This window comes from Patella vulgata, chromosome 6 (genome assembly GCF_932274485.2).
Source record: "Patella vulgata chromosome 6, xgPatVulg1.2, whole genome shotgun sequence".
Classification (NCBI taxonomy): Eukaryota; Metazoa; Mollusca; class Gastropoda; family Patellidae; genus Patella; species Patella vulgata.
Window position 1 is genome coordinate 46,716,176 of NC_065884.2, and position 11,361 is coordinate 46,727,536.

Below are 11,361 nucleotides of genomic sequence, written 5' to 3' on the forward strand. Positions count from 1 at the left end.
CGCAGTAGTACTACTCACTTTGTTGATGGTTTACCAAAGACAACTATATTCCATTAAAAGGGTAGAAATCCGAGGAAATTATATTGCATAGTTATAAATCAGTGTCATTTATAATTTAGAAAAGAGGGTAGAAATCCGAGGAAATTATATTGCATAGTTATAAATCAGTCAATTATAATTTAGAAAAAAATGGCCGAACTAGCCCCGGTCTTCAATAGTAGTTTCACAAACAGGAACCTGGTATTATAAAGATATTATTATATAGTATTCTCACTGCTTGAACATAAACCAAGAAGATTCATTCTTCAACAATCAAACAAACCCAACAGCAAGTTATGATTATCTTCTTTATTTTAATGTTGGGAATAATTAGTTATATGTCCACGGCGGATCTTTGAGCCACCCCATAGTGTGTGTGTCAATATTGTTCACCTGCGTCAATTAATAACCAACTAATTAAATTAATTATCAGTCACCTTAATTATCAATACTTTAATCCGCTTTTGGCATGAATCCTAACGCTAAATTAACATTTATTTCGATATAACACGATGATATAAATCTTTAATCCACTTAAGTAACCATACCGCTGTACATAATTTCTACAATGTCGATCATTCACAGCTGATCGTCAAACTGGTGCATTCATCGGCCTATACATAAAGTGAATGGCGCTCCATACTTTGTCACTATTGGCTACAGAGCAAACATTAAGCAATCATGCCTGGCTTGATAACTGTCACACAACAACCGTTATGGAGAGTGTTAACTGATATTTCGTTTTAATATACAAGAGCGGTTCAGGAGGATAAATGATAAATGGAGGATCAATATAGAAAAAGGAAGAAGAAGGGACGAGTCGTCCCCTCTTCCGAGGAAGGTAGTCGCTTGGGCCCTGACAATGTCGCCTTTGAAATGGACTCGATCAGGTAAGTGAAGCATACGACGTCTATGGCAACCCGTTATCTGACACCGGTTTTTTTTTTAACCATTGCACATATATATATCAACAATAGGCATGTCTGCACGCAAAATCCTTTGTTACCCCTGCTAGCCATTGGACTAAACTAGAAGCAGGTAAGCTCCGAATGATTATTGTTTTTGCATAATATATTGTAACGGGAGGCTACAGCTATTAGAAGAATCAGGCAAAAATTATTGAAATTGGCTATAGACCTATATGTGTGTATGGTACCGTATATAGTTAACAACCAATAATAATAAACAATTATAGACATAATATTACTTGATATGACAACCATTTATACTTATCAATATAAATACAAATTAATTTTTAAATGATATGTAACTATAATATCTGATGTAGTCTTCCACAATAAAACCTAAATAGATCTATCTCTATTAAATTGTTGCACATTAAAGATGCATAAGATTTAGTTTTAAGATGTGGTCGTTCTTGCAAAATGAAATTAAATGGGTTTAACTTTCTGTTTTTCTGAAGACTGGTCTAATGAATATAATCTTTAACTGACATTCTGCTAATGCGCTAATGAAGCAGACATATGCCATACAGTGTGCTATGAGACAAATTTTGCCCGAACAGTGGAGCTATGACCTACTCTTATTTTGAATTTTAACTGTCAAAGGTTCTTATGTGCATGCCAATGTGTACATGGGAACTTGGTTTTTTTGTTCCATCTGAATGACTAGACAATGTCCTTAACCAATAACAAGCTGGAAAAGATCGTTCTTGCTATAACAGATAATGATATGTGAATATATTGAAAATTACCTTCAAATTATTTTATTCTTAGCAAAGTTATGAAGTAATATTGTCAAGTACCATTACTTCCATGATATGTGGTCTTGATTTTCCATTTTAACGAACGTATAACTTTTGAAGCCACAAAAGAGAATTGCAATAGGCAGATTTAGGTCTTACATAATGCCTCTTTAAACCTAGACAATTGTTAAACTGCTGGTGAACATTCCAATTCTAAAATCCAAGTACAAACTATTTCTATAAATGGAGCAAGGTGGCATGGGCCTGCTCCCTATAGTAGAGGCCAAAGGAGGCCATTTGGTGAAAATTATTGACAATGTAAGAGAGGTCAAGGCTGAGGTCGGTCATAGCCGTGTTTGAAAATGGTGTTTTGAAAAATATGCTAGTTTACGGCATGGCATGTAAATTGACCGATGGGTCGGTCCTGAGATTTTTCGATCAATGTTTTTATCAAGCGGTCATGATCAGCACATACGACCGACATTAAACCCATGGTCAGGGGGATCCTTTAGCACAAAATATTTTTACCCTTGTTGTTTTGTATTTGTTTTGGTTACCAAAATTTGTATGGTAAATACTTTGTGAGTTAAATAGTAAAACAGCTATTCAACTTGTTGAATGAACCATGAAGATATTATTGTCTTATTATGGAATAACCTTGTTATTATTCACAAGGGGGTGGTTCGATTAAAAGATAATTAATATAGAACAATTTGTGTTAGGTATCTAAACTTTATGAATAAAAAGTGGTTACAGGATTTCTCAAGAGAATAAGCATACACTTCCTTTTGCATGACACCCCTAAAGTGAAATGAAGCAATAATTTGGCTTTGGATTTCAGAAGTCAAAGCTACTTGATAGAAAGTAACCTCAGGGAAATTGCCACCAACAGCTTCTACTACTTGTCCAGATAAATGTAGTCGCTTTTGGGTGCTTATGCTGAATAAAGGCCCAATATTCAAGAGTAAACGGATAATATAGACTTTTAGACCAGACACATTAAAAGTAGTCTTTCCCCCAAAAAAATGAAAATAGATCAAATCTAACATGAAATTATGACAACTGAAAATTCACATTGCATACTTCTAATTTATTTGTCTTATAATCACCGACTAAACAATAAATCATTTCCATATAAAAAATGCTTAATTTTGTTAAATTTAAAAGAAAATATTAAATAGCCCTCTCTGGTGTAGTGCACCTTTCCTTTAAGAACCTGTTTAAAAATAAAATTAAATATCGATTTATAGCCATGCTGGGGGGGTTGGGTGGCAAATTGGTTAACACATGCACATTGGATCAGAAGGTCTGTCATTGAGTCAAGTGGCGGGGTTTTGAGTCCCCGCTTGTACGTGACAAGGATTAGGGTCGCGTAAGTCCTTTTTCTCCAAGTCCTCCAGTTTGCTTCCATTGCTAAAGACCCCTGCATGCAAGCGAATTATTGAAATAAAATTGAACCATGACCTAGTTTGCATTGAGTGGAGTTAAACCCTCTCTCTCTCTTTCATTAAAAAAAAAACTTCTGTTAACTTCAATTATTGAAATAACAAAAAGAACGTTTTGTATATACATTGATTCAATATTTATTATTTAATTGTGATATGAATAAAATATACTGTGGCGTGACTGCATATAAAAGCTTTCTTTATAGTCCCAATCAATCAATTACCTGGCCACATATATATAGAGAGAGATTTATTGAGGTTTCTATCATATCAAAATATCAAGTAGTTTATAATGGCATATTGCGTAAGAGTAGTTAATATTGTTCTCATATAGTGTTATTCAGTTGCTATGTTCCCCATGTTATTGAAGTGTTTTTTTTTTAAATTGCCTCTTAGACATTAAAGGAATACATTATTCAAACTATGGGACCAATATTTCATCTAGATTCTTCAGAGATTTAACTTATACATTTATTGTTGGGTCAATACTTTTCCTACAGATATTAATAGTTGCCTAACATCTCATTATTCCATACTTTACACCAATCCAGTTATTCCTATTTGATGCAAAACAGGGAATAATTGGAGATTAGGTAATTTAATTGTTGCAATCAAAGATATCTTCTGCGAACTGCTTCTTTAAGGAAATATCAATTATATTTATCATATAAAGAAGTTAATAACTGTTCTCTTTTTTTCAGGTCTGACAATGACTTATTCAAACATCTACAAAATGGGGTTCAAAACAAGATTAACTCAATAAGGGCCTTAGCACAAGTCAAAGAAGGTTTATCCAGGTGGAGAAATTATGCTAACAGGCGAAGGAAAGTCAGGACAACAGTAAGCCTTACAGGTGAAGAATCCATGGAGACTTCAAATACTGGCGGTATTGGCTTGGATGACATCCATAAGGAGTACACTTTAAGAGGACAATTTACAGTTGGAGGTGACGTGGATGGTAAGGCCATCAAGGATTTGGAAATGTCGGTAGCTGCAAATCGATCACTTATTCAGTACTTTGCTAAACTTGGTCAGTCTAACAAGGATGACGAATGTGTTAATTTGGACTTCGTTGAATCTCTGTTAAATGCTGGAGCGGATATCAACTGCATGGATAAATTTGGGCAGACAATCCTACACGAGGTAGCACGTGCCTGGCACACAGATGTCGCAAGATTCTTGATTGAAAAGGGTGCTAAAGTAGACAAAAAGGATTCGTTTGGAAGAACACCATTGCATTTTGCTGCTGCAGTGGACTACCCCGAAATGGTTAATCTTTTGATTGAGCTCAAAGCAAACAAAGAAGCTGTTACTGATGGGGAATTGCAAACTCCAGTTCACTATGCTGCCAAAAATGATGCTTGTAAATCCTTGAAGGCTTTAGCTAAACACGGATGTAATGTCATGACAGTTAGAGACTATAAGGGTCGTACTCCGATTCATGTAGCTGCAGAGTTAGATCGAAGTGAATCTTCACGATTTCTTTTAACAGTGGGAGCTCCTGCAGGAGTAAGTGATCAACAGGGACAAAAGGCCATAGCCTTGATGATAACCAAAATGGCACCTGTTGCTAACGATGCGTTGAATCAGTTCAGAACCACTGACCGTGCGAGTAGAAAACAAAATGTTTATCTCAATCATTTGGTTCAGAATGAAACATTACACCCACGATGCCAAAGTCCATTGCTTGTAGCTGTTAATCATCGGCAATACAAACTGCTGATGCACCCTTGCTTCAGAAGATTGATAGACGTGATGTGGTCCAAATTTGGTGCGAAGGGAGCTTGGATAAATCTTGTTATTAATTTTATTTATATTGTTCTATGGACTATCATAGGTGTAGCCATAGAATATGACGAACGTTATCTTTATAAATTCCCTGATCATTGGTGGAGAATAGTGCTTCTAATTTCTGCAGTGGCTCTTACTGTATGGCAAATTGTCGAAGAGTTTCGCGAATATCAGAGATCTGTTGTGTCTCATAGGAAATGGGTGGATTGGAGAAAAGAAGAGATAGAAAGAGACAGAAAGTTCTGTCATCCAAGGTGGCCAGATGAAGAGAAATTTCTAGAAAGAGAGTTAAATGCATTAAAGGATGTGGATCAAAGTTATTTTAGTGATATGTGGAATATCTTTGACTGGACATGCTACTTTCTACTTACTATTTGTATCGTCACCCATTTGTTTGACATCGGTATGCATTCTGAACATCTTGCTAGATGGCATGTTCGTATTATGTGCGTGACAATAATCCTATTGTGGCTGAGACTTATGAAAAATGCTCGTGCCTTTACTCTGCTTGGTCCTTTCATCGTAATGTTGGGGCACATGCTCAAGGACTGTGTACGTTTTTTATTCCTCTACCTTGAGTTTTACATACCATACGCATGCGCCTTTTGGATGATTTTTGGTGGTGACAGAAGAGCAGAAAAAGATATTAACGATCTTACAGAAGGAGAAACAATCATAGTGGATGGATATGAATATCCTGGACAAGTATTATTTAGTCTCTTCCGTTTGACGCTGGTTGATGATTATGATTTTGCAAACATGTACTTAGTTGATTCAGTTATGGCAACTTTATTGGTCTGGTCATGGCTAGCCCTCTCTGCTGTACTTTGCCTAAATCTCTTTATTGCCTTATTGTCAGACACCTTCCAGAGAATTTATGATAACGCAATAGCCAATTCCGTTATGCAACGGGCCATTACTATTCTGAGCATCTGGGAAAAGATGTCAAAGAAGCAAAAGTACAAGTTTCAAGATTTTATTGATAAAAAATGCTCCCCTATTGAGGATTACTATGATGATGATTTAACAGAAACTGGTGAAGCAGACATACAAAAGGTTACCGTTCAGATCAAGGAAGTGCTCGATGACATGCAAGAGCAGTGGAAGTTTCACTTTGGAGAAACTGAGGATCAACCGTTGGAAGATGATCCAAAACCCACACAACTTCCATCAGATAAAAACAAAAGGTCATCTAGCATGATTACCAGCAGAAAGTTTGATTTTGAGATTGGTAAGATACACGAAATGATCGCCGAACTGAGTCTACAGCAGGAGAAAATAGCTACAACATTTAAACACGACCTGAAGTCTGTAAAAAATATGCTCAAAGAACTAACAGGACGACGACCAATTGTGCCAACAAACGAAAGAAGCAGACAAGCATATGATGAAAGAGAGTTGAGTGGCATGCCGACCACCCAAGTATCACCAATGCAGGGATCTGTTGTAGAACAAGTGACTTCAGATGGTACTGCTTTAGACCTGGGTGTGTTTCCACAAGGTGGTGCCTTTTCTTCCCAACCCACAGAAAATGAAGTAGAAGTGACAACTGCTCGTTTTACCACAAATGATTTCCCTGACCTGCCACGCCATGATTCCACAGCCTAAGTAGTGTTAGGAGTTGTAAATATATTTGTGACTTATTTATTTCCATTTATGTATTGAACTTGGTAAAGATTTACTGGAATATGTAAAGTCTTCAAATGAGAAATGGTATCAGGTGTAATATATAAAGAGTAAGCATAGCCTGCATTATGCACAAAAATGAACCATTAACAACCTTGCAGGAATCATTTTTGGAGCTAAAAGAAACTTTAAATGTTAAATATAGGCTTATATCACTAACTAGACAGGGTTTTTAAAAATTTTATATGTTTATAGTTTAGACTTTTGATGACTGAAAAATCATTTTACCATTATATATATCAAAGATGCATTATGTAAGATTTAAATCAAGGGCTGACAGTTCTCGCTATAAAAATGAATATGTTGAAAATTCCAGTCAAATTATTTCATTCTGAGCTATTTTAGGGCTGTTTGGAGTCTGGTTTGTCATTGCTACTGTTGTTATGATAGTAAACAAAGTCTTGTTTATCCATCATTAACTGGCAATCTTGAAAATCAAGACTATCTGATGGCCTATGGAGTTGATTATGGTCTTGTCATGTTAATAAATGTCTAATTAATAATTTATATAACATTTATGGCCTAAAGAAATACCTGCAATAGCCAAATTTAGCTCTTGAATAATGCATTTTTAAATGGAAACATAATCTTCTAAGTGCCACAATTCTACATCGTTTTTTTTATTTAGTTTTTTATACATTGTTATTAAATATCCTTTTAGTTTAAATTATTTTATGATCCAACTATCTGTGATATTTTAATTTAATCATTGAAGCATTTATAATAATGCAGAATATATTTAAACATATTTATATTTGATATACTAATATATATAACTGACGAAAACACAACCAATATTGAAATATCAGGCTTGTTTGTTGTAACAATAGTGCATAAATGCATTCATCTTCCCAGAAAACATCATAAACATTTTCTTTCTATGGTGCATGGTATTTTCAATGTGTTAAATGAATGCAAGTAGATATTATTTCCTGTATATTTTACAACATTAAAGAAAGGTTATCGTTTTACTTGTGTAAATTTATATTTTTTTTATAGTGAAATGTATCATAATTTGTAATGGCATTATTTAAAGATCTGTTCCATTGAGGTAAATTATAGGTCAAGAATGTTTATTAAATTAGATGGCACTTGACAGTAGTCTGAATAGAGAAGCAATATCAGAGACCGCATTTGCCAAAGAATTGTAAACATCAAAAAAATTATGAGCTAGTATACCAAACTGTGTCTGTATGCTATTAAATAGAGGAAGATTTGAGACATTTTATCTAAAATTCAGATCACTGTTACTCTGCAATAAAGTTTAGATATAATACTCGGATATCAACGAATTACAATCCTGATACTCAAAGGAATATATCTTTAATATAATGGTCGACTGGTATATAATTCATAATGTATACTTTTAATATTCTTTCAGTGTATGTTTATATAGTATATAAACTTATTTTCATACATTTCACTTTAATTTATTACATAAATTTATCCCCTTGAAGCAACCTTACTTTTTATCATTGTGTCGTGTAGGTTACCGACCAATGTCGATCAAGGCAGCCATTATTGGATAATTTGACCACTAATATATTTTGTTAAAAAAAATAAAATGCCGGTAGATGTTTTATTCGAAAAAAGATTGGGCAAGTTGTATTTGAAAATCTGATAGCTTAGATCAGTTTTGTCTTGCTCATATGACTGGTCATCTGAATGAGGTTATGTAGTCTTGATCATCCCGATTATATTGTCCATGCTTCAGCTTCAACAAAAATGGGACGGAAATCACATTTTTTATTTAGCCCAAACTCTATTCGACTTCTTGACATATTTTGTTTTTCAAATTTTCAAGGCTTGTACGATAAGTCATATGGAAGAACCCCATCAAAATTTGCAAATTGCCACTAACGAAAACTTCTGGACATTATACATGACTGAGTTCTGGATGAAACTCAGCATGGTTGTTAAGGGTACAAAGAAGAATTTGGTTCACTGCAAATAAAGATGGTGGCAGCTTTGTTATATAGTGAGCAACAAAGGGAACAACCCTATCCAATTTTAAAATTTCAGAGATACCTTTCTGTCTTTATAGTAAGGGAGCTAGATTCAGGTTGTTTCAAAAATCGTGTACAAAATCTCTACTGTGCTAGATGAGTGCACGGCGGTGCCCAATACTCTGAAGCTTGATTCTTAAGTTGTGGGTCTCCTTCCCATGGGGGTGGGGAGTCTGACAAAACGTCGAAATTTCGAGTTTAATTCGACTTTTGCATACAACAATCAACTTTCGTGCATAAGTTGACCAACTTCAGATGTCATAAAAAAACACTGCTTAAGAAGACCCCTGACCCTTCCTTCCTCCCTTAAGAACATCCCTTTACCCTCCTGAGGCCAAATTTCTGCTCACTAATAATTCCTTTCGAAGACCAAAAGTTGTTGTGTGAGACTGTGAGAGGATATCTGACAATTCATAAGATAGGTTGCCAGGCAACGAACATACGCCCACAGCAGCTAAATCGTCCGGGCAGTCAACAAGAGTTGTCGCATATTTTTACTTTTTTCGGTAATGAAACATTATACACTAAAATCTGATTAAGAGCACCAACTCAGAAAACCATTAGAATTTGTTTGGTTTTTATATAAAGTTTGGTTTTTATATAAAGTTCTGCCCCATGCTAACATTTGTATACAAAACTTTTAATACTGTATCATGGATTTAGCTGTTCCAAGTCATAACAAGGGCCATAACTCTGGCAGTAATTATCGTAAATTGCTGAAAATCAATAGGATTCTTCGTCTCATGACCTTAAGCACTGTGTATAAATTTAAAGTCAATTGGATATTAACTTTAGCCTCTAGAGCATCCACAAGATTTTCTGAAGTGATCAAGGGCCATAACTCTGGCAGTAATTATCGGAAATCGCTGAAAATCAATAGGTTCTTCGTCTCATGACCTTAAACACTGTGTATAAATTTAAAGTCAATCGGATATTAACTTTCGCCTCTAGAGCGTCAACAAGATTTTTTGAAGTGATCAAAGGCCATAACTCTGGCAGTAATTATCGGAAATCGCTGAAAATCAATAGGCTTCTTCGTCTCATGACCTTAAACAATGTATAAATTTAAAGTCAATCGGATATTAACTTTCGTCTCTAGAGCGTCCACAAGATTTTTTGAAGTGATCAAGGGCCATAACTATGGCAGTAATTATCGGAAATTGCTGAATATCAATAGGCTTCTTCGTCTCATGACCTTAAACACTGTGTATAAATTTAAAGTCAATCGGATATTAACTTTGGCCTCTAGAGCGTCAACAAGATTTTTTGAAGTGATCAAGGGCCATAACTCTGGCAGTAATTATCGGAAATTGCTGAAAATCAATAGGCTTCTTCGTCTCATGGCCTTAAACACTGTATATAAATTTAAAGTCAATCGAATATTAACTTTAGCCTCTAGAGCGTCCACAAGCAATTGTGGACGCCGGACGGACGGACGGGGGCGACGACAATATACGACCACATTTCAATGTGGGCGTATAAAAAAGAATTGACTGCCACTAGATAAGAGAACACGAAATAAAAACAGAAAAAGTCTGTGCATTACCATGTTTTTGTAAGGTATAGAATGAATATAAACAAGGGAATGTACTGACTATTACTGACTTATCTACTGACATTCAATTACTTTATTGAATTGTCAGGTATCCTCTTACAGTCCCATATAGCAACTTTTGGTCTTGGAAGGAATTATTAGTGAGCAGAAATTCGGCCGTATATCTGTTATCACTCGTCACCATCAGTCAGTTATATAGTGGGATTACTCGTGTTTTCCTTTGGCGTTCGTCACTTCCGATTCAGGAAACCTGTATTACTCAGCTATCGTAGCAATGAACTCTGTGTTAAAATTATATTTGGAATGTGTTTAACCAGCTCTATCACATATGTGATAATGACTGGCACCAATATTGTCCTTAAATATTAATCATCCAAAGTATGATAAATATTTGGTTCCTTATGAAGCTTTCCATTAATATTAAATCAACTACTATGTCATTCGGAACTAGGGCATGAAAGAAAAACAAATTGTCAGAGTTAGAAAATGAATTTATTTCAAATTACACAGAATAATATACAAATACTAAATAACAATCTTTGGAATTATATCTAAATATGTAACAGTGTTTTTAAAAGAAGGAACTAATGGATTTACTTTACATATAAATATATATTAAAATTTGATAGTAGGAATGTACATTTAAAGAAAAAAGGGGAAATTTATTATATATATATATACACATCTAAAAATACATAAGACATTTCTATAAAAATCCTAATCATATGCCCCACAATATAAAAGTAAAAGTTATATAACAATATTACAAATTTTGGCATACAGTAGAATCTGTATTAAGCAGCCACCCAAGGGAATTTTCACAGCTGACCGCTTAACGGGAGTGGCCTCTTAATCAAATCTTGGTGCTTTTTGTGCTGACATAAATTAAATATTCCGCCTGGATGCATTGGAAGCGGTAAATTTGACCGTCGCTGAATCTTGCGCTGAACGAAAATTCTTTACTCAAATCTCGGACATAACTTCTGTAAACTTGTCATTTTGTACTAACCTTCGATACTACTGGATACCATATTGATGCATTCGATAATATTTATCCATTTTTGTGAAGAAAATCGATGAATTAATTTTATTTTATCAAAAAAGCACATGAACAAAAAAACATCGCTGATTTTA

General features: G+C 34.7%; 1 protein-coding gene across 2 annotated transcripts; it reads left to right on the forward strand.

Annotated features, from left to right (window-relative positions):
- The first annotated feature begins 709 nt into the window (after positions 1-709).
- Positions 710-8,084, forward strand: LOC126823945 (transient receptor potential cation channel subfamily V member 1). Of its 2 annotated transcripts, none has more exons than XM_050553012.2 (2): positions 710-929; positions 3,891-8,084. In XM_050553012.2, exons 1-2 carry the CDS (start codon positions 820-822, stop codon positions 6,586-6,588), a joined length of 2,808 nt encoding a protein of 935 aa, XP_050408969.1. In that variant the 5' UTR covers positions 710-819; the 3' UTR covers positions 6,589-8,084. The 2 variants fall into 2 exon arrangements, with proteins under 2 accessions (XP_050408969.1, XP_050408970.1); XM_050553013.1 differs by lacking the exon at positions 710-929 and adding an exon at positions 1,012-1,077.
- The last annotated feature ends 3,277 nt before the right edge of the window (positions 8,085-11,361 follow it).